At 48.2% G+C, this 23,488-nt stretch overlaps 1 protein-coding gene across 1 annotated transcript in view; it reads left to right on the top strand.

The window, feature by feature from the left end:
• Positions 1-1,185: 1,185 nt before the first annotated feature.
• The window catches only part of ADGRF5 (adhesion G protein-coupled receptor F5), an 87,107-nt gene continuing 64,804 nt past the window's right edge, over positions 1,186-23,488 (top strand). Inside the window, exons 1-3 of the mRNA XM_045011979.1 lie at positions 1,186-1,445; positions 3,263-3,451; positions 15,733-15,895. Of these exons, the coding sequence (XP_044867914.1) occupies positions 15,783-15,895 (113 nt within the window). The 5' untranslated portion in view covers positions 1,186-1,445; positions 3,263-3,451; positions 15,733-15,782. The remainder of the gene's footprint in view (positions 1,446-3,262; positions 3,452-15,732; positions 15,896-23,488) is intronic.

Raw genomic sequence — 23,488 nt, 5'->3', positions numbered from 1 at the left:
GTCAGGGGGTTTGAGCATTGGCCTGCTAAACCCAGGGTTGTGAGTTCAATCCTTGAGGAGGCCACTTAGGAATCTGGGGCAAAAATTGGTCCTGCTAGTGAAGGCAGGGGGCTGGACTCAATGACCTTTCAAGGTCCCTTCCAGTTCTAGGAGATTGGTATATCTCCAATTATTACCTTAGGTGCTGAGCTCCATAAGTGCCCAGCAAAGTCAGTGGGAACTGTTGATGCCGGGAATACCAGTGGCTGAGTCCCAGACACAGCTTAATCAAACAGCCAAGTGCCGTTATCAGGGATTAAGCAAGTTGTTGTAGCTGTGTCAGTCCCAGGATATTAGCGAGACAAGGTGGATGAGGTAACTTCTGTTGGTGAGAGAGACAAGCTTTTGAGCTTACCCAGAGCTCTTCTTGAGATCTGGGGAACATATGCAGGCCACGTCAACACTATAAACTTACATCCGTATAACTGTGTCACCCAGGGTGTAGGAAAAATCCATACCCTTGAGCGAGGCAGTTACACCAACCTAAGCCCTGGGGTGGACAGCACTATGTCGATGGGAGGGTGTCTTACCTCGACACAGCTACCGCCACTCTCAGAGGGGTATTAACCACACTGATGGGAGAAGCTCTCCCGCCGACATAGTAGTGTCTTCACTGAGGGCTTCTCTCCACTTACCAGGGGATCCACGCGTGGCAATCGATCCACTGGCAGTTGATTTAGTGGGTCTAGTGAAGACCCACTAAATCGACCGCTGATCGTGCTCCCATTGACTCCGGTACTCCACCGGCACGAGAAGCATAGGTCAACTCTAGCTACGTTATTCATGTAGCTGGAGTTGCATAACTTAGGTTGACTTAACCCTGTAACATAGACCTGCCCTGAGGCGCTACAGCAGCTCAGCTGCAGCCTCGTAAAAGTAGATCTGACCTCAGGGTGTCACAGCTAAATACAAGGTGGGGTAGATTGTTTAGCATAAGTAGTTAACTCATTTCAAGGGGCCACTCAAGGTACAGTGACCTGCTAACACCCCTCTAGTCCGGGCAGAGAGGGGGAGGCAGCTGGGGGAATTGTTGGAGATTGTTGAGCGTGTCTGGAATCTCAAGGGGGGGAGGGGCACATTCTTTTAATTATGTAGAGATCAAGGTGATACATTCCTTCCAGTAAGTGCCTTAGGTGAAGGTGCTGGCATGTAAGCAGCCTGTGAAAGATTACTTCCCACTCTCAACAGGAAATGAGCGAAACTTTGCCAAGTTGGCTAGGGTTTCTGCAAACCAAACAACTCAGTGCTGCATTCCTAACCTCTCTTCTCCATCTGACTCTGCACCTCTGCCCCCAGCACCATTATCCAGGATGAGGGCAACCCTCCAATAACAAAACAGCATGCACTCGTGATGAAGACGTGGGAAGGGGCGGTAAAATTCGGTGAAAAGCCTGTTTCAGTCAAAGGTGAGTAATACAAATAATGGTCTTATAAAGAAATATACCTCAGCGGGTCCCCTATCAGGAAGGGCAGTTGGTAAATAACATGGAGAGGAAATAGACACATTTCAGGAGCAGTGCAAGAAAGGAGGAAACGCCGTTTGCTCTGAGCTGGATCTCGATTGACTCGTGTGTACGAAGGCCACAAGGAATCTCAGCCTCTCACACCTCCCTCCTCCCAGACTCTCCACCAAGCACAATGTCTGTGCTGCAGTCTGACACCCGCGGCTGGCCTGTGCCTGCTGACTCAGGCTCACGGGGCTCAGGCTCTGGGGCTGTTTAATTTGGTGTATATGTTCAGAGTCAGGCTGCAGCCTGAGCTCTGGGACTCTCTCACCTCACAGGGTCCTCAGCCTGAGCCCTGTGAGCCTGAGTCAGTGGGCAAGGCCAGCCATGGGGGTCTAATGGCAGTGTAGACATACCTTAATAGGCACAGTCAGGCCCCCTAGAAGAAGGTGGCTTGGGTGAAGCAAAATCTAGATCAGGTCCATTTGAAGGTGACTCATGGCGCCTCTGGACAGTGCCAGTATCTAACAGAAAGCTAGAGCTGTGCACCTCCTGTCCTAGTGCACTCCTCTCTGCCGAGGGGATGCAGGCTCCTATGGGTGTTCATACCAGTCACTGGGCTCAAAGGAGAATGGCCACTCTCTTTAACTCCACCCACTCCCACCCTGAGCGTAAGTGAAGTCAATGGACCGGATTCTGCTCTCACTTGCACTAGTGTGTAAACGAGGAGTGAGTCCATTGACTCCCATGGAATTACACTGGTGTGAAATTGGTGCCAATGAGAGAAGAATCAAGCCTCATGTTTCGATAGTCCCGAAACCTCTTTTCAGGTAGATCTAGCAATGTTTTTAGCACTCATTCCCCATGTCAACTGATCCTGTTCAGCACAATTCCCCAAGCTGATAGCAGTGATTTTTATTTCATTGTACATAGCACCTTACTGATGATTTTTTTTCTTTCATTTTTGTGCTGATTATGAAGCAAGAAAGCCCGGTCTTGCACTAGTAAAATTACCAGGTGTTCTGGTTCAATAATAACTGACCTAATGATTCAGCCCATAAACTATATTTTCAGGCTACACTAATGTGATATGATATCAGGATTGTCAAGTCGTGCGTTCCCGTTTTTCTTGGAGGGCTTTGGGGATGTGCAGGTGGAACTTTCCATCTCTAGCTGTACTATAAATGGATTTTCTATAATCCTGCCAGATTGCCAGTCATCTGTAGAGTCTTCCAGGGCAGGCAAGATCAGAATGTCTATTGTAACAAACAAGCAAGAAAGATAACCTTGGAAAGGACACACACACTAATCCTGCAATGTGTAGCGTGCCTGAGGAGTGCTGCACCTTCACAGTGACTCACTGTGGCAGATCCTCAGCTGGTGTAAGCAGTCAGAGCTCAATTAGAATCCATGGAGCTATGATCATTTATATCAATCGAGGATCTGCTCTACTGACTTCAACACCGATGGCCCTGATCCTGCAAACCCTTATCCATGTGCTTAACTGTACTCCCAGGAGCAGTCCCACAGACTTCCATGGAATTACTCCTATGCAGAAAGTTAAGCACTTGTGTATGTGTTTGCAGGATTAGACCTGATCCTCTACATTTCCAGCATTTTGCATACAGCATAATAAAGGAGAAAAGAATATCAGCCCGATATGTTTTTTCCTCTGTCAGTCACCTCTAACTTTACCCTCTAACCCAGTCCAGTCTTGCCAACTAAATGGCAGGTTTTAAATATTGACTTTTCGTTTTTGTTTCTCTTTGCCCTTCCAGGTGGTGACTGGGCCAAAAGTGTCAGAATACCATGTGAGAGGTGGTGGTTGTGCTATTTCCTGCCCAGCGAGATCTGCAAGATACTACCGTTCTCACGAAAGAGCCTCTGCTTGAGTGCCCCTTCCATTACCAGCTGCCAAACCGTCTCCCTCCCTTGTGTCCAATCTCTCCTCAACCTCAAGGAGACAGGTGGTTAAGTGGATGGAGGCACTGACTTATCCTCCACAAGCAAAGGATCTATTCTCAGCTCTCAAGGAGGCTCGCTGTGATACCTTGAGCAATTTAGGTCACCGCTCTGTGCCTCAGTTTCCCCACATGTAAAATGAGGTTCATGGTACTTAATTCACTTTGCAAGGCACGGAAGTACTCAGATAAAAGGGATTATTTTTACTGGGGTCTAAACCCACCCCTCCCCCCCCGATTTTATAAATCATAACGATATAGCCAATTTGGCATGTTCAAGAGATTTGAATAATTCCCTCTGAGAGGCTTATTTCAGTGCAACCTTTTGTGGTTTAACTTATTGCTACTCTGCTACCCACAAGAAATGGACTGGAACCTGATGAGACTTGCTTCAGTGACAAAGCTGCTGTTCCCATAAAGGGATTAAAACCAGTATAGTTGCATACCAATGGGCTGGTTTGAGTCCTGGTGCTGACAGGCCTGCCGAAGAGAGATCATCTTTTTATTAAACTCGTTGAGATGTCCAAGCTAGTTATTGAGCTGATCCTTATCTGACCCTTTGCAATGCTGCTTGAGGAGGGCATTCAAAGTGCATCCTGCTCTTAAGGAAGTAAATGACTCCAATAGGAGCAGGACTTGTTACCTTCAGCAGTTCTACGCTCTGGAATGTAAATGAATACACAGATGTGTAGCTAAGGGCCTGTCTACATCATTACTTAGTGCATGGCAAGCTGCCTTGTTACTCTACAGCACACTAGCTTGCCACGCATTTCTTCTTCTTAGTGTATGCGCAACGTGCCTCAGGTGGCATGTGACCAGGATTTATCACCAAATCTGGTCCGCTGGTTGGATCATTAGCTTCCCTGGCTGGGGCCAATACTGACAGGGAGTGCAACGTGAACACTGATCCATACCCCTGCAGATATCCAAGCACATAGCAGAACCTTTAATGCACAGTAGCAAGGTTCACTCGGACAGTTAGTGTGCGTCAAGCTAGTGCGGTGCAGATTCACATCCCCGCTTACAGTTCACTCAGTCTTCGTGTAGACAAGCCATATCTCCCTTCTATAGTGTTACCTGTGGTGTACATAGTTAACACTACATGTAAGAACGGCCATACTGGGTCAGACCAATGGTCCATCTAGCCCAGTATCCTGTCTTCTGACACTGGCCAATGGCAGGTGCTTCAGAGGGAATGAACAGAACAGGTACATCAAGTGATTCATCCCCTGTCGCCCATTCTCAGCTTCTGGCAAACAGAGGCTAGGGACACCATCCCTGCCCATCCTGGCTAATAGCCATTGATGGACCTATCCTCCATGAACTTATCTAATTCTTTTTTGAACCCTGTTATAGTCTTGGCCTTCACAACATCCTCTGGCAAAGAGTTCCACAGGTTGACTGTGCATTGTGTGAAGAAATACTTCCTTTTGTTTGTTTTAAACCTGCTGCTTATTAATTTCATTGGGTGACCCCTACTTCTTGTGTTATGAGAAAGAGTAAATAATACTTTCTTATGTATTTTCTCCACACCAGTCATGATTCTATAGACCTCAATCATATCCCACCTTACTCAACTCTTTTCCAAGCTGAAGAGTCCCAGTCTTATTAATCTCTCCTCATACGGAAGCCGTTCCATACCCCTAATCATTTTTATTGCCCTTTTCTGTAGCTTTTCCGTTCCAATATATCTTTTTTGAGATGGGGTCGACCAGATCTGCGCACAATATTCAAGATGTGGGCGTACCATCATTTTATATGTATAGTTGAGATTATGTTTTCCAATATGCATTGCTTTGCACTTATCAACATTGAATTTCATCTGCCATTTTGTTGCCCAGTCACCCAGTTTTGTGAGATCCCTTTGTAACTCTTTGCAGTCAGCTTTGGACTTAACTATGCTGAATAGTTTTTTAGCATCTGAAAATGTTGCCATCTCAGTACTTACCCCTTTTTCCAGATCACTTATGAATATGTTGAACAGGACTGGTCCCAGTACAAACTCCTCTCCATTCTGAAAACTGACCATTTATTCCTACCCTTTGTTTCCTATCTTTTAACCAGTTACCAGCCCATCAGAGGACCTTCCCTTTTATCCCATGACTCCTTATTTTGCTTAAGAGCCTTTGATGAGGGACCTTGTCAAAGGCTTCCTGAAAATCTAAGTACAATATATCCACTGGATCACCACTGTCCGCATGCGTGTTGACCTCCTCAAAGAATTCTAATATATTGGTGAGGCATGATTTTCATTTACAAAAACCATGTTGACTCTTCCCCAACAAATTGTGTTCATTATTTATGTCTGATAATTCTGTTCTTTACTATAGTTTCAACCAATTTGCCTGGTACTGAAGTTAGGTTTATTGGCCTGTAATTGCCAGGATCAGCTGTGGAGTAGGTTGCCAGGCATCTGGTTTTCGACCGGAACACCTGGTCGAAAAGGGACCCTGGTGGCTCTGATCGGCACTGCTGACTGGGCTGTTAAAAGTCCGGTCGGCAGTGCAGCAGGGACCTGGGGCTAAGGCAGGCTCCCTAACTGCCCTGGTTCCACATGGCTCCTGGAAGCAGCTGCCAGGTCCCTGTGACCCTTAGGCACATTGGCAGCCTGGGAGGCTCTGCATGCTGCCCCCGCCTGAGTGCCAGCTCTGCAGGTCCCATTGGCCGGGCACTGAGACCAATGGGAGCTGTGGGTGAAAGGGGAGCGCATGGAGCCTCCCTGGCTTCCCATGCACCTAGGGCCACCCAGACCTGTCGGCCGCTCCTAGGAGCTGTGGTAAGTGTCGCTGGGACCCCACCAGGGCCGGCTCCAGACCCCAGCGCGCCAAGCGCACACTTGGGGCGGTGTCCCGTGGGAGGGCGGCAGGCGGCTGCGGTGGACCTCCCGCAGGCATGCCTGCAGAGGGTCCGCTGGTCCTGTGGCTCCGGTGGAGCATCCGCAGGCGTGCCTGCGGGAGGTCCACCGGAACCGCGTGACCAGCAGACCCTCCACAGGCACGTCTGCAGGAGGTCCACGGGAGCCGTGGGACCGGCGACTGCCAGAGCACCCCCCGCGGCGTGCTGCCCTGCTTGGGCCGGCGCAAATCCTAGAGCCGCCCCTGGACCCCACACCTCGCACCCCGTCCTGCACCTCAATCCCCTGCCCCAGCCCAGAGTCCCTTCCTGTACCCAAACTTGCTCCCAGAGCCCGCACCCCACCCACACCCCAACACCTGCCTCAGCCCTGAGATCCTTTCTCCACCCCAGAGCCCATACCCCCAGCTGGAGCCCTCACCCCCCACCCTGCACCCCAACTGCCTGCCCCAGCCCAGAGCCCTCTCCTGCATCCCAAATCCCTCATCCCCACCCAAGAACCCGCACCCCCAGCCGAAGCCCTCACCCCTCTCCTGCACCCCAAGTGAGGGTGGGGGGAGAGCAAGTGACAGAGGGAGGGGGGATGGAGTGAGTGGGGGGTGGGGCCTTGGAGAGGGAGCGGGGCAGGGGCCGGGCCTCGGGGAAGGTGCGAGATGGGGGTGGGGCAGGGGTGTTTGGTTTTGTGCGATTAGAAGGTTGGCAACCCTATTGTGAAGCCTTTTTTAATAATCGCTGTTACATTAGCTATCTTCCAGTTATCTGCTGTAGAAGCTGATTTAAATGATAGGTCACATACCACAGTTAGTAGTTCTGCAATTGCACATTTGAGTTTCTTCAGAACACTTGGGTGAATACCATCTGGTCCTGGTAAATTATGACTGTTTAATTTATCAGTTTGTTCCAAAACCTCCGCAATCGGGGACAGATCCTCAGATTTGCCACCTAAAAAGAATGGCTCAGGTGTGGGAATCTCTCTCACATCCTCTGCAGAGAAGACTGATGTGAAATATATCTTCTCCACAATGGCCTTATCCCCCAAGGATGAGGGGTTCCCTGGGCCAGGCTGTAACCAGGTAAGCGATACCCCCTTGCCCTCCACCTGTCCTGTGTCCTAGTTCTTCTGCCCCTCCTGGCCTACCCCTACCGCATCTGCCCCATCTCCCCAGAGTCCTGCCCCATTTTGCCTCATGTCCTAACTAGGGTTGCCAATTTTGGTTGGACATATTCCTGGAGGTTTCATCACATGATGTGATCTTCAATTCAAGATTAATCTTTAACTCCTGGAGATTCCAGGATAATCCTGGAGGTTTGGCCACCCTAATCCTAACACACCCCTACCGCAGGTTGCAAAACCTGGCTATGCCCCTTCGTGTAATGCCTCATATATCATTCTCTACATCTGCTCTCACACTGGGGAAATTCTCTCCCCAGCCTCCTGTCGCACCTTTATGTCCCCTGTATGCCGCCAGAGCTGTATTTTGGGGGGAAGGTGGGAGGAGAGAAGCTCTCCCACAGCATCACACAGCACCCCTGCTATGTAGATAGCTATTGACAGAGTTTCCCTGAAAAGTTGTTGATACAATATATGGAGCACGATCTTCTAGAAGGCAGGAAATCGCATATTAAGTTAGTTAATCATTAGAAAAGTTTTCAGGGGAGGAGGGCAGGGCAGGGTAGGGCCCTTTTCCGAGGCAGCTCAAAGAAGTGCCTGTCCTTCTCAAATGGTGGGCAGCAAGGATGTGGCATCCTCCCAGCACTTCAGCTCTTGCATAACAGAAATGCTGCAGGAAGACTAGCTCTTGTGTTTACTTTTTTGGCTCCCACAGGCAAAACCAACAGGAAGCGCATTAGCACAGATACTGAGATATCTGGGATTATTCAGATTTAGCCAAATGGCAAGATATTTGGACCTGTGGTGTCCAGCTGCTTAGCCCTAGCATTAAACTTCATTTTTGAAACTTTGAAGTGTTGCTGGGTGCTGTTTAACAGCTGTGTTGCAGCCCAGATGTGGCTGCATTTTAATGATTTAGGATATGTCTACACTACCCGCCGGATCAGCAGGTAGTGATCGATCTATCGGGGATCGATGTATCACGTCTCGTCTAGATCGAACACGCTCCTCGTCGACTCTGGAACTCCACCAGGGCGAGAGGCGGAAGCGGAGTCGACGGGGGAGTGGCGGCCGTCGATCCTGTGCCCCAAGGACGCGAAGTAAGTCAATCTAAGTCGATCTAAGATACGTCGACTTCTGCTATGCTATTCTCATAGCTGAAGTTGAGTATCTTAGATCGATTCCTTCTCGTGCCCCCCTTTCCCCCAATGTAGACCAGGCCTAAGGTACTCCAGTAAATATTTGCAAAATGTTTTGGCATCCTTTGCTGGGGCAACATTTTCAAACGTGCTTAAATCAAATGTGCTGAAAGCCAATGGGATTTAGAATCCTAAGGGCTAGATCCAAAAAAGGGATTTAGGTCCCATATTGCCACTTTAGTTGCCTAAGTCCAAAATTTAGATCCTCAAAAGGCCCTCAACTGCTGCGTAATCCTGTAGGTGCCCACGTTTCCACAGGTAAAGTCCCCTAAATTTCTGCCTGTGGGCATGCACAAAGGTACCTAGGCCCTGATAACACTGAACTAGTTGGCATGTAACTCACCTTAGCCCCAGTACAAGTCCCAAACCAGGTGCTCCTCCTCCTACCTCATATACATTAAAGCAGGGACTAGATGAGTGCCTTAACCACCAGCCTATAGAATCACTCTAATACTCTCTCTGCCCCAATGAATATTTGAATATTTCATACACAATTCATAGATTTCAAGGCCAGAAGAGACCATTGTGATCATCTGGTCTGATCTCCTGTATAACACAGGCCACAGAACTGCCCCAGAATAATTCCCAGAGCAGATCTTCAAAACATCCAATCTTGATGGTCACCCTACGCTCCTCCTCCTTCCTTCCAGCACCTCCTGCACGCTGCGGAACAACTGATCCATGGTGTATGGGAGGTGCTGGGAAGGAGGGGGTGGAGTTGATCAGCGGGGCTGCCAGCAGGCAGGAGGAGCTGGGGGGAAGGGGAGGAGGGGAGCTTAATAGTGGGTGTTAAGCACCCACTAATTTTTTTCCATAGGCGTTCCAGCCCTGGAGCACCCACAGAGTCAGCACCTATGTTACCCCCATATTTACATTTAAAAATTTTATTAAAGCCAATGTTGAAATGATATAATACACAGGTTAAGGAACGAGTGTCTGTACATCAGGGTATAGTGATTAAATTAGCCAAAAGTACAAAGGATTGTACAATGTATATAGTACATAACCAGCAATAACCCAAATAAGATTAAAAATTTAATGATACAATTTAGAGATTAGCATCTAAATATTCAGGTACATCATGAAAAGATATACAGAGAGTTGGTTGTGGAAAGCAAATATCTCCATGAGTGAAGATTGTCCCTCAATAATTCAGACTTTAGCATAGGTTGACCATTAGAAAGTACAATCCATCAGGGAAGTATGTCAGTTACTTTCCCAACTGCACTTCTCATTGGCGCTTTAGCTCATCTCTCCTGGTATTGCCGATGTCCGGTGATGTGTTCTAGGTAGATGTCCCTCAATCACCTGATGGAGTCTGACACCATGAGTTGCCACATCAGCTGAGCGTAGCGCTGACCAATTCCACATTCACGTAACACTCGCTCATTGCTGGGGTCCCATGCACCCAGGGATCCAACGATTGGGACATCAGTTTGAACTTGGTAACCTCTACCTCGCAAGGTGTCAGCCAGAGGGCCGTATTTCTCCAGCTTTTGAGATCGGGCACTGTGAGGTCCACCATGACGATCTTCTTTTGGTCCTCGGTGACGACAATGTCTGGACGCAGTTGGCTGTCGATTCTGGAGATGGCAAAGTTCATTACAACCTTCCCCACAGGTGCCAGGATGGCTCTGACTAGGCAATCTTGGATGGCGTTGTGGGGCAGCTGCCAGGTTCTGGTATGGGACTTGCAGCTACACAAGACCTGGGGTAGCATCTCATTGGCACAGCCTCACTTCCTGCATCGCTAGTCCCGATTCTCATAGCGGACGGTTCCATGCAGTGGGAGACAGTTGAGCCAGGCCCTGTGGATGAACCTCCAGTCAGCAAATTGGATGAAGCTTTCCCCAGCGAAGAAGTGGTTGCCGGTGTCCCACTTGCACGTCATTTCAAAGGCCGCACCCTGGTCTGGCTTCTGTTTCAGGTTTTCCATGTACTGGCAGCGGATGGCATCCTTCAGGGTTCTCTCCAGCATGGTTCTAGCTCTCGGAGTGATGATTGTGTGCTCTGTATTCTTCACCTCTGGCACCAGGACTCCGAGCTCCTGGCATTCCTTACACCACATCCAGTGGCAGCTGATACACTGCACCAGTCACCATGTAGCATTGCAGGCACAAGTCCAGAGCGAAGCAAAGTCTCCCTCGTCTCTTCCAAATTCACCTTCCAGGGAGCCGCTCAGGTAGGTGGCGACATCTTGATTGGAGGTTGTCCTGGCAATTCGCTTCCTGATGACGTAGTGCATAGCATTCTCCATGATGTTCCTCACCATGGAGTCTGGACACATCTGAACTCATAAGGCGTGAATGATCACTGCAACGTCACATAGATCACCCATATGAGAGATGTTGGTGCCACGCTGCCTGTGCGACATGTACACCAGTTCATTGCTGGCTGTCAGGGGAAGAACATCCACTTCTTCACTAGCTGCCGGATGGTGTTGTCTGCCTTGTTCAGAGGTACCTTCGTCATGGCAGATCCCCTCAGGACGAACAAAATAGGGGGGATCTTCTGTCACGGTGCCAGCAGAGAGGAGTCGATCCTGGCCACATCTCATAGGATCTCCTCAATGATATCCTCGGGTGTCTGCTGGATGCAGAAACCCATGGGCGTGCTGAGATGTTGGTATGCTTGCCCCTCCTCAAGGAAGATTATGAGTCCATCTTGGATCTGAAACAGCATAATCTGGACCGAGTCACTTCTACCGCCATCAATATGCAGGGATGTGCACTTCCTAGCATTGAAGTGGAATCCCATCCATTTGGCAGCCTGGCTGATGATGTTGAGCATTTGTTGGAGACTCTCAGGGTTGTCTGCAATCAGGTCCAGATCATCTGCATAGGCCAGGATATTCACTCTATTGCTGTACAGGTCGAAATTGCCTACAGTGCTGGAGATAGCTCGAATGAGCAGCTCCATGGCTAAGTTGAAAACAATGGGGCTCAGGGGACAGCCTTGCTTCACACCACTATGGATAGGAATTTCAGGCGTCTCTCCTTCCATGGAGCGGGATGGTGATGGTGCAGCCTTCATACAGTTCCGGATCAGTAGGAGGAAGTTTCCAGACATACCATACTCTTGCAGGAATGCAAAACTTTGCTGGTGGGTCATGGATCCAAAAGCATTAGCCAGGTCGAGCAACACTATGGCACATTGCCTCAGTGCCCTCCTAGCCATGTGGATGGCAGTCTGAAGGACAAAAGTTGTGTTCATAGAATCCTTCGCATGACATGAAGCCCTTCTGGATGGAGCTGATGGCTCCTCTGTTCACCAACCAGTCTGTGATCCTAGCCACAGGGCAGCTAGCATACAGTTTGTACATGGTGGAACAGAGAGAGATGGGTTTCCAGTTGCTGGGGTCGTCCCCCTCACCCTTCTTGTAAACAAGCACCATCATAGACTTCTTCCAGGAGCTGGGAGTACAGTGAAACTGTTTGCATTTGTTGAAAATGGCAGTTAACACCAGGCAACCCGGGTCTTGTTTTTTCAGGAAGTTATAGCGAATGCCATCTTTTCCTGGGGCTGTGGTTTTTGTCTTTGTAAGTCTGGTCATTACTTCCTGTGATGTAAAGTCTTGTTCCAGGTCCCCTGCGTAGTCAACCTGGGGTAGAGGATGAAGGCACCCTGGACACTACGCGTCGTTCTGAGCTACGTGGTCCAACACACCCTTGGAGTAAGAGAATAGTCTCTCAGATGGGATTGCGCAGTAATATGAGGGCCTGTCAAGGATCTCTCGCATAGCCTTTGGGTGGTTTGACCAGTAGAGCTTCTGGATCCTGGTTGTTGCTGCTGGATCGTAGCAATGACTGATGTTGTTCTCCTGACTTCTCTGATGCTGTTTTTGTTATGGCTCAATGCAGGAGTTATGTGAGCAGTCAGTGTGTTCTCCTGAGTTCCCTTCCTCCCAGATACAATTTCTGCAGATAGGTCCTTAGTGAGTCTGTCTACAAGGAGATCAAAGTCATCGAAGGAGGCTGTCCTTGCCAACTCCTCCATCCAAGAGGCTTGCCATGGTGTGGCAGCCCTCACTGTTGGCTGCTGTGCTTCCGGCTGCTCAATCTCCACAAGCTCAGGCTCTAAAATTGCTGAAAATTGTCCTGTTGCCTCTTTTCTTCCTGGTATTGAGAACTAAAAGTGATTTGTAACCCAATACCAGCCAAAATAGATTACTTTGGCAACACAGCTGTGTTTGCTGGTTACCTCAGCAGAGCAGGTGTGTTCATGTAAATACAGTCTGGTCCTGAAGTCTTTCTCCTTCTTCTTCCCTTCCCATCCCCAATCCCCACTCATCATTAGATGTAAGGGGAGAGTTCATTCAAAAAAATTCCTTCTTATTGTCCTTGACTCTTCTGGCCATAAATTGTGGTCCTTTGCTTCACTTATCAAATTCCTACAATATAAATTAGCTGAGCTGCTAATTTATATTCATCACTATCAATTTCCCCTTTCTTCCATTTGTTATATATTATGTTTTTATTTTTTTAGAGCTGCCTTGGTAATAGTGACCATAATATAATTAAATTTAATATCCCTGTGGCAGAAAAAACACCACAGCGGCCCAACACTGTAGCATTTAATTTCAGAAAGGGGAACTACACAAAAATGAGGGTAGTTAAACAGAAATTAAAGGTTATGGTGCCAAAAGTGAAATCTCTGCAAGCTGCATGGAAATTTTTACAGACACCATAATAGAGGCTCAACTTAAATGTATACCCCAAATTAAAAAAAACATAGTAAGAGAACTAAAAAAGAGCCACCATGGCTAAACAACAAAGTAAAAGAAGCCGTGAAAGGCAAAGAGGCATCCTTTAAAAAGTGGAAATGAAATCCTAGTGAGGAAAACAGAAAGGAGCCTAAACACTCGCAAATGAAGTGTAAAAATACAGTTAGGAAGGCCAAAAAAGAATTTGAGGAACAGCTAGCCAAAGACTCAAAAAGTAATAGCAAATTTTTTTTTAAGTACATCAGAAGCAGGAAGCCTGCTAAACAGCTAGTGGGGCCACTGGGTGATGGAGGTGCTAAGGGAGCACTCAAGAATGATAAGGCCATTGTGGAGAAACTAAATGAATTCTTTGCATCGGTCTTCACGGCTGAGGATGTGAGGGAGATTCTCAAACCTGAGCCATTGCCGTGCTTGGGGCGGCAAAATTGCTAGAGCCGCCCCTGATTGGAATTGGAAAAGGTTCAGAAAAGGGCAACAAAATGATTAGAGATATGGAATGGCTTCTGTATGAGGGGGGATCAATAAGGCTGGGACTTTTCATCTAGAAAAATATATGGTTAAGGGGAGATATGAATGAGGTCTATAAAATCATGACTTGTGTAGAGAAAGTAGATAAGAAAGTGTTGTTTACTACTTCTCATAACACAAGAACTAGGGATCACCAAATTAAATTAATAGACAGAAGGCTTAAAACAAATAAAAAGAAGTATTTCTTCATACAACGCACAGTCAACCTGTGGAACTCCTTGCCAGAGGATGCTGTGAACCGGCGAATAGTCTGGACGTACCCTTGAAGGATAGGTCCATCAATGACTATTAGCCACAATGGGCAGGAATGGAGTCCTCAGCCTCTGTTTGCCAGAAGCTGGGAATGGGTGACAGGGGATGGATCACTTGATAATTACCTGTTCTATTCATTCCCTCTGGGGCACCTGGCATTGGCCACTGTCAGAAGACAGGATACTGGGCTAGATGGACCTTCGGTCTGACCCAGTAGGGCCATTCTTATGTTCTTATACCTTCACTTCCCCTCTAAACCAGGTCATTTATTTTTAAGCCAGTACAGCCTTCTTCCTTGAATGTGGCTTTTGGAGAATCTAGTAAAATGTTCTTAAATGATTCCCAATTATCATTCACATTTTTCTGATTATATTCTTCCTCCCAGCTGATTTGGCTTATAATTGTTTCCAGCTTTGTGCAATTGGCCCTATTAAAGCACTATGTGTATCTATAGAGCTGCTCTGGACTTTATTCTGCTTGCAAATTATAAATGTGATCAAGTTATGATCACTTGTACCTAAGCTACCATTATTTTGTACTTCTGTGATCAGTTCCTCTTGATCTGTTAAGAGAGTAGAACAGCTTCAACAGGAACGTTTGAGAGCTTCTCTCTCCTCCCCAGTCCAGAGTAGTTTACAGCCTGGTGGTTAGGGCACTCACGAAGCAGGAGAGCTTGGTTCAAGTCCCTAGTGCATATCAGATAGAGTAGGGATTTGAGCCCAGGTCTCCTGCCTCGTGGGTGAGTGTTCAACCGCTGGGATTTTGGATATAAGCAGGGCACCACTCGTGGCTAAAGAGCTGACCTGACTTAAGCGCTTGCCTCCAGGCAGGGGTTGCCAGCTGTGAAACCTGGGTGGAGGAAGGCATCTGCCCCTGACTGATAGCTGGGCACCTATCTCAGTAGAGGGCGGGAATTACGCGACTTGCCCTCTCCTGCTCACAGGTGTCTCTCTCTCCCCTGGCATTCTAGGGGGTGCCCACCCCGGGAGCTGGGCATTCCACAAGGCAGTAGGGTGCTCAAACATTTGGTGTTGCAACACTGAGTCTAAAGAGTCTGGGTCACATCTGACAATGGGGCTTCGTCTCCTAAACCAGTTGCCTTTTCTATTTCAGCCCCACAAACTAGCAAAAAATGAAGCAACAGGTGAAATAGTGTTTGCCTTGTGTTGAAATTAAACTCTCCATCACTTCCATGGGAACTCCCCCCCTCCCTGGCCTCACTTTTCCTCAAGCACAGGAAATCCCATGGAAAAGGTTTTCACTCTTACATTTCCCTGTGCTTCCTCCCTCTCTCCTGGCTAAATGCCAGCTTAGTGTTTCAGACCAGCAGCAGCAGGAGAAGGCAACACACCTCTGCTCTCTAGGCACTGTGAGAACTGAGACAGTGGGGAAAATCGGCCCTGCCCATATGGCAGAGAGCCAGTCAGTCCCGTGTGGCATTTACTGGAGTTCCACCCTGAAATGTGAATGATGGGATAGATCCTCATTGGCCACAGAAAGGGGAAGTTGGGATCTTTGTTGGATGTTAGTTTGGTTTGTTCACTTAAAGCCAAAGTCTCTTTCTTGCTCTGTGTGTGTCTCTGAAAATTGCGCTCAGGCTGTTCTATTATTTTTCCCAAAGGGTAAAAAACAGCTGTGTCTTCCTGATGTCACTGAGCTATAGAGGAGTCCATGGGAAAACAAAGGACAGAGACTGAGACTGAAGCTCACACTTGGCCAGGAAGCGCCTTACCCATTGCAGGAGAAAGACTGCTCAGAGGAGCCTGGCACTCGCTTTCCTTCAGGTAAGGACTGCGCATGTTGACTGTAACAACAGCCATTCCCCCCTCATGCTGTGAAATCATTTGGTCAGGAAAGTTTTCAGGTCCTGACTCTAAGCTCATGGTGCAAACCTAAAATAACTCAGTCAGAGTCCATGGACCCTGTGCAGATTTACATTAGCATAACTGCCATAATAAATGTTTCATTTTAAGGTGATAAGGTGACAGCTTCCAGCATGATATTTTCAGCTGTGGAAGTGGGAACTACACTAACCTTCTGCTATGTCCTTTTGGGTAGGTTTTAACTGTGACTATGACTAAGCTAGATAAAATTCAGTGCATCCGAGATGGAGGTGATAGGAGGTGCTATATTAAGGAGGCACTGGTTTTATGTAGGAAACAAAATTAAACATGATGCCTACAGTTACTTATCAACCTCTGAGAAACTGCAAGAACTATAAAAAGAGCTCGATTGTTCAGCCTGGTGATGACAAAATAATGTTCCCCTTGCGAAATCTCTCCTCTGGCTGGGGTTTGCAGTGTAGATAAGTGTGACATATTCCATTCAGATTATGCCATAATCATTTATTTTACACATAATCTCTTGCAGTCTGGCTCTGTCACTTTCACATTAGACCAAGCAGGATTTTAAAGGAGAAGGACCTTGGATACGAAGTGCAGTACAGGAGACCTTAGCATGGGACTTCCTTTGGGTTTCACAGTTATCTTTATTTTCCATCACTTTTTCTACCCTCCCTGGGTTTTTAGTAACTCATTTATCTGCCGTTAATTTGTATCCTGGCAAAGCAGCCATCACCTCTGTGTTGGCTTGTCATCAGTGTCAAGTTGTGAGTCAGTGGGAAAGCACAGATGCTTTCAGGGTAGATCACCTTCCTTTGACATGCACCTTGTGGAAGGATCTGATGATCCTGACTCCAACACTGTAGACTCATGTAAGCATTGATTCAGCAAAGACGAAACTCTCCAAGTGTGATTACATTTAAGCAGCAGCATTATCTAGTGATTAGCCCAGGCGACTGGGAGTCAAAAGACATGGATTTTATTCCTGGCTCTGCTACTGAGCTGTTATGTGACCCTGGGCATGTCGCAGCACCTCTGTGCCTCAGTTTCCTCATCAGTGAGAGAATAATGTTCAGGAATGTTTGTAAAGAGCGTTTCAATTTTGGGAAAAAAGGTGATATATAACTGCAAAATATTATTATGAATTCTGTTTTTATCATCGTTTTATCAGGTGAAACAAGTCTGTAACTATGGGAAAGCAGTGGGTCAGAACTATAAAGGAGATCAGTATGAATTTGTGGAAGGCTAGAGTTTCTTTTTCTCACTAGGTTACCTGTTGCTATTATACCCTAGAAGGTGCATTTTTCAATCCACAGATTTCCTGCTTACCCAGAAACTTTTTCAACATTTTGTTCACTTTCATTATTTTGCAATGTTTTGTACCAAGCCCTTCAATGAAAAGTGACATGAAGAAATTAAGGCCAGATCATCGGCTGGTGCAAATCAATGAAGCACCATTGAAGTGGACAGAGCAAAGCTGATTTAGCAGAGGACCTGGTCCTAGGAGTACAACTTACTGTGAATCTGGCATTTGTTGTTATCCAACTTCCTCAGATCTTATCCCCTGAGCTTGGCTCCTTTGATTCTGATAACAAATAAAAACCCCTTCTTGAAAGGGCTGAGCTGTAACTAAATATGTTTACCCTGGTCCTCCCCTTACATTTGCTTATTGTTTTATCTTGTTATTTAAACACCCCTTCTCCTAGTTGAAAAGAGCGGTTTTCTAATGTCTGAATTAGAGGCGTGGGAAATTCCTCAATCAAGGCAGAGCTTCCTCTGATTGTTAAAAGCCTGAAGCTTTACTAGAGTACTCTGCACTCATTAACCCATTCGCCTAGAGCGAGAAAAGTGGCTCCAGCATCCCAGCCTGTGGCTGACGTCTCTGGCGCGCTGTGAGCTAAGTGGATTGTAGTGAGGGAACATGGATGTGAATCATTTCAGTCAAAGCCACACCAGTATCTGGAACTATATTTCTCTTTGTAATGCAACATTAAAATGATCGAAGGTAGTTCCTTGGCCTTAGGAGACCTCAGCACTTAGCTTTAAGACCATAAGGGCCCATTGTGATCATCTAGAGTAACCTTCTGTACAGCACAGGAGATAGAACCTCACCCGGCTATCTCTGCATCAAGCCCATCACTCCTATTGGAGCTACAGCTGACCTGCCAACGTCTGTAACAAATTCCTCCTCGAAGCCTTTCCCCGGCCCATCACAGCCACTATTTTACCAGCCAGAGAGATAGATCCCAGAGTCGTGCTGGGCCGCTGTTGAATAAGGAGAAGTGGTTTCTTCCACTCCCAGGCTCAGCTTGTTGCTTCCCTGTTTCATGTTAGCATGTTAATGAATGTTCCTGTTAGGTGGAGCTCAAACGTCACCTGGAGCTGGCAGTTCTCAGCATTCTTCCGCTCGGTTCTGTGTGGCCCGGAAGCTGTAGCGCATTGAGTTCCTGTCAGTCAGGTGCTTTATAAGGCCCCTGCAGCATCACAGTATGTGAGCGTCCAAACATTGAGGGATTATCCTCCCGGCACACCCTGTGAGGTGGGGACTACCAGTGCTCCCATTACGGATGGGGAACTGAGGGGCACCGAGAGAGTTGGTTGCCTGGCCACGGTCCCACATGGAGGCTGTGGTGAAGCTGAGAACTGAAGATAGGTGCCCTGAGACCCCACCTAGGATTTCACCACAAGACCCTGTGTCTTCCCTTCTGCTAACCTAGTTCCCCGCAGAAGCGACTAATGCCAGCTCTGACACAACAGCTCTGCGCTTTCCTGTCCCACCGGGCAGTAACTGGAACTGCCAGGGGGGATGAACCTCAGGAAGATGCCTGCTCTTTTTGCCAACACCTTTGTGCTAAATCGTGTCCCAGTCACGGCACTAGAGGGATGCACTCTCCGGGGCCCTGGGGAAGCTGGGGGGAAGCAGATCTTGCTATACCTTTCAAAAAGAGCGATCCCGCCACCCCCGCTGCATCCATGCAGTTGCCAGCTGATGTGCAGGAAATAAAAAGGGCCATGGCTTTGCCCCTGAGCTAGTACACCCCTTTGAGGTGGTAACCACTGCCAGCAGCACCAACTAGCTCCACATCCCTGCGTGCTGCACCCAAATTGGCAGCGTACTGCGTGGTGGATGCAGATGGGGTAAAAGGGCCTCCTGTCCTCCCTCCTCCCATTAGTGCAGCTGCACCAGACCAGTCAGTGATGAAAGCCCTGAGCTGTGACTCAGGAGAGCCAGCTCCATTTTTTGCCTCTGCCACCGAACTCCTGGGTGCCCTTGGGCATGCCACTTCCCCTGTCTTTGCCTCAGCTCTCTGTCTGTGAAACCGCACTAAAGTTTCCTCCCTGCCACACATAGCTGGTGGTGGGAAGATGAATGAGTTCCTGTTTGGGAGGTGCTCTGTTCCTTTGCTGGGGAGGGTTGTATAAGTACCTTCTCCACAGAAACTCTTGCTAGCTGGATGGTTTTGCTTAATTTTTCTAGTTGCAGATGACATTGCCCGACCTGTGAATCAGCTTCTAAGAGGGTAATGGAAGGCAGTAGGGGTGCAAGGCAAGTGCCAGGAACAGATCTCACTTCCCAATCTGCCCCTGGTGCTAAAACTTCTCTGTTCAGGGAAGGACAATTCTCCTGCTTAACCACTCGAATATATCCAGAGCTTCAAGACCAGAGAAGATCTTGTGGCACGTTGGGTTTGTTGTAGCCCAGCAATGTCTGAGCTCCATTGATCCCCATTTAAATGTTACTGCAAAGCACTTATCTTAAAATATCCGCCAGAGAAGTTTAATAGAGAGGAATTCTAGGGTCCGATTTAGTATCCTAGGAAATTCTGCGGATAAAGCAGAGCTTCCTCCCATTGTTGAAACAGAAAGGAAAGGCTTCACTGACGTCCCTGCTTTAACTCAGTCCTATGGCACTAAATACAATAATAATATTTCACAAAGCTTCGCTACGTGCTCTTCATTCAGCTCTCCCTTGCTTCTGAAATTGGCGTACATGTCCTTCCGAGGCAAAGGAGGGTCCTGTGGTTAAGCCATTGGACTATGAAGCCAGAGACTTGGATTCATTCTTGGCTCTACCACAGCCTTCCTGGGTGGCCTTGGGCAAGTCACGAATTCCTGTGCGCCTCAGTTCCCCATCTGTGAAATGGGGCCATAATGCGTTCTTTCCTATCTATCCTGTCTTAGCTCTTTGGGGAAGGGACTGTGTCTTACTGTGTGTTTTTACAGTACCCAACACGCCATGGTCCTGATCTCAGTGTGGAGCCTTTACATGCATCTGTAATAGAGGAAAGAATCATTATTAGGGAAATGTGTCAACAATGTCCCACTCTTGGTGACACTGGCTGAGCTCCACCTGTGTTAGCTATTATTAATTATCAATAAGGCTGTGAGTTTGTCATGGAAATCACGGATTCTGTGACTTTCTATGACCTCTGTGACTTCTGCAGTGGCCGGTGCATCTGGCCCGGCGGTCACCTGAGCAGATCAGGCAGCCCCTGGAACAGTCGCACTGGCCGCTACTGGGCCAGTCTCAGGCCACCGCGCTGCCCCTGCCCCCCACCCAGCAGCGGCAGCAGGAGTTTGGGTGTGGGAGGGAGCTGGGGGTTGGGGCACGGGTTGGGGTGAGTTGGGCTGTAGGTGGTGCTTACCTCAGAGGGCTCCCTGGTAGTGGCAACATCCCCCTCAGCTCCTAGGCAGAGGTGTGGCCAGACAGCTCTGCCTGGGAACTGTGGCCAATGGGAGCTGCAGAGCTGGTGCTCTTGGCGGAGGCAGTGTGCACAGCTGCCTGGCCACACCTCTGCCTAGCAGCTGAGGGAGGGGGATGTCACCCCTTCCAGGGAGGTGCAGAGACAGGTAGGGACCCTGCCAGCCCTGCCAACACTCCCCCCTTCCAGCACCAGTGGGTATACCAGGCTACGCGCCACCACCTGCCCCAACAGCACCAGCAGGGGTCCTGGGCCACCCTCTCAGCACCTGCAGCACCCCTGGGTTGCTCCTCCTGAGCACCCGCAGCACCTCCGGGCCATCTCCGTCCCCAAGATTTAATCAGGGGTATATAGTACAAGTCACGGACAGGTCACAGGCCGTTAATTTTTGTTTACTGCCCATGACCTGTCCGTGACTTTTACTAAAAGTACCCATGACTAAAACGTAGCCTTAATGATCATTATTACCATAGCATGTAGGAGCCCCAGTCCCATTGTACTATGTGCTGTACTAACACTGAAGAAGAAGATGGTCCTGATCCAAGGACATTACAATCTAAGTATAAGACAAGAGACAACAGATGGTGACCCATGGAGGACAAGGAAACAATTGGACACTCTAGGGCAGCATGAGAGGCTGTGTCTCAACACAGCAGCAGCCTACTGGTGTCAAGTTTTTAGAGGAATCCCAGCAGAGGAGAGTTTTAAGGAGGGTTTCAGAGGAGGAGGCTGCACCAGCTTTGCAGATGTTTATGCGGCGCGTGAGGGGCAGCCGGGGAGAAAGCACAGTGGTGTTTGGCTGCAAATTCTACAAGTGGATAGTGTTACCCGGGGTTCCTTCAACCCAAAGCGCTTGGTAACTTTTACTCTGTGCAAGGAGGTGTCAGGAAATAAATCAGGGGAGGCACGGCCATCCGACCGATAGATGTCTGGCACAAACAGGACAACACAAGAATGCTTTCACTTAAAGCTAAACTTTACTAGTCTCAAGCACACGTCCGCAACAAGATTAGTAAAACACCCCCAACCCTTGATAATTGCCAAAGCTGAGTGTGGCTTTTGAGTGATACAGCGGCAGCCCGTCTGCCGCTGGGGAACACAAGATGCATCCAGAGGGAGAGACCAGTCCCGAAGAGGCCCCAAACGAGTCCCCTTATTTACACATTAGTAATAGAATGACATGTCCCTTAAAGAAACCTTGTTAAGGAAGCAGTTTCAATGATCAAGTTAGAGGCTCCTTCTGATTATTGAATAACCAGGTGTGGGGTTTTCCAGAACTTGCAGCCTTGAGACCTCAATAGACATTCCTGGGGCACATCCTACTCTTTTAAAACTCATGTATCAGCAACTTCAACACAATTCTTATCCTTTCGGTGGCACCCTAACCCCCCTCCCCTCCTGCCTTGGTCAAGCTGAGACTTGCTTTTAACACTTGCTGACTAGGCTGTCTTTAACAATAAGCCATAGTGGTTTCAGGCATTTTACTGGTTTGCCAAAGTCTCCCCGTACAATAGGGGAGGCCGGCGTCATGGGCCGATCGGAGGCAGGAGCTGACCGCTCAGTAGTGAATAAGAGGTGATAACTAAGGTGGGGCTCCCTACTTAAGTGACATAGAAATCACACATTTTTCGTGAGTTAGTCATGGCATAAATAGCAAATTTCGCAGATGTGATCATACAGTACATAAACAGCATGTTACTACTACGGTTACGTTTGTAAGTCGCCCTGGATAAGGGACTCTGCTGAATCAGGGGTTCTCAAACTTTTTTTTTTTTTTTGCTGGGATCCCCTTGGAAAATATTTCAGGCTGTCCCCCAAAAAGTGACAACCCCCCCACGATACCACCCTTACTTCTTCAGAGCTGAGCACCCGGCCAGTTGCCGCCACGTTTTGGCTGCGCAGCTCTGAAGGCAGGGCAGAAGTAAGGGTACCAATACCACCCCTCCACACACTAGGCTTGTGGCCCCCTGTTTGGATTGGGACTCCAAGTTTGAGAAACGCTGTGTACTTTTTAGGGCTGTCAATTAAGCGCAGCTAACACCTGCGATTAACTGAAATCAAAATTAATGGTGGGGCAGGAGGCATTGGTAGCCGGGGTGCAGGGGGGACTGAAGCCGCAGCCCTGCAGCTCTGGAGCTTCCCAGGTGGTGGTGGGGGGCTGGAACCCATTGCACTAAACCCCAAGAGCAGCTGGAGGCCTGCACCCCGATGGGGGCTGGAGCCCCGAGCCCCCAGCCCTGACCCTATATTTGAAAATATAGAAAACCCCAAAATATTTATATAAATGGTATTCAAATATTGTTTAACCGTGGGATTAAAACTGCGATTAATCACAATTAAGTTTTTTAAACACTTGATGGCCCTAGTACTTTTGCGTACTTTACCTCGTAGTATATAGGGGAAAAGCCCCCAAAACACCAGATTTCACGGGAGAGACCAGATTTCACAGTCCATTTTTTACAGCCATGAATTTGATAGAGCCCTAGTCATGATGGGCCTTAGAATGAAGACAGGCAGCTTATGTCTGATGTGCTAGAGGACAGGGAGCCAGTGGAGGGATGCAAAGAGTGGGGTGAGATGGTCAAAGCGATGGGCAATGCAAGGACCCCTAGTGGTGATGGATTACTGGCTCCCAGAACTGTTTTCAGCACTATGATCTTTAACCCTGCTCATAGCCAGTCTAATTGCAGCCAGGCTTTACGTAGTGCCTACAGCCAGACGTCTGCGCTAGGGTTCCCAGTATCACTAACGCAAGTGGAGTTGCACCAGTCTCAGCAGCAGGCAGCCTGAATGGAGTGATATCCCTTTACACCAGTGGAGGATCGAGCCCCAC

Source organism: Mauremys mutica, chromosome 3 (genome assembly GCF_020497125.1).
Source record: "Mauremys mutica isolate MM-2020 ecotype Southern chromosome 3, ASM2049712v1, whole genome shotgun sequence".
In the NCBI taxonomy this organism is placed as follows: Eukaryota; Metazoa; Chordata; order Testudines; family Geoemydidae; genus Mauremys; species Mauremys mutica.
Note: the sequence above shows the minus strand (reverse complement) of the source record. Positions and strands in the feature narration are given on the sequence as shown.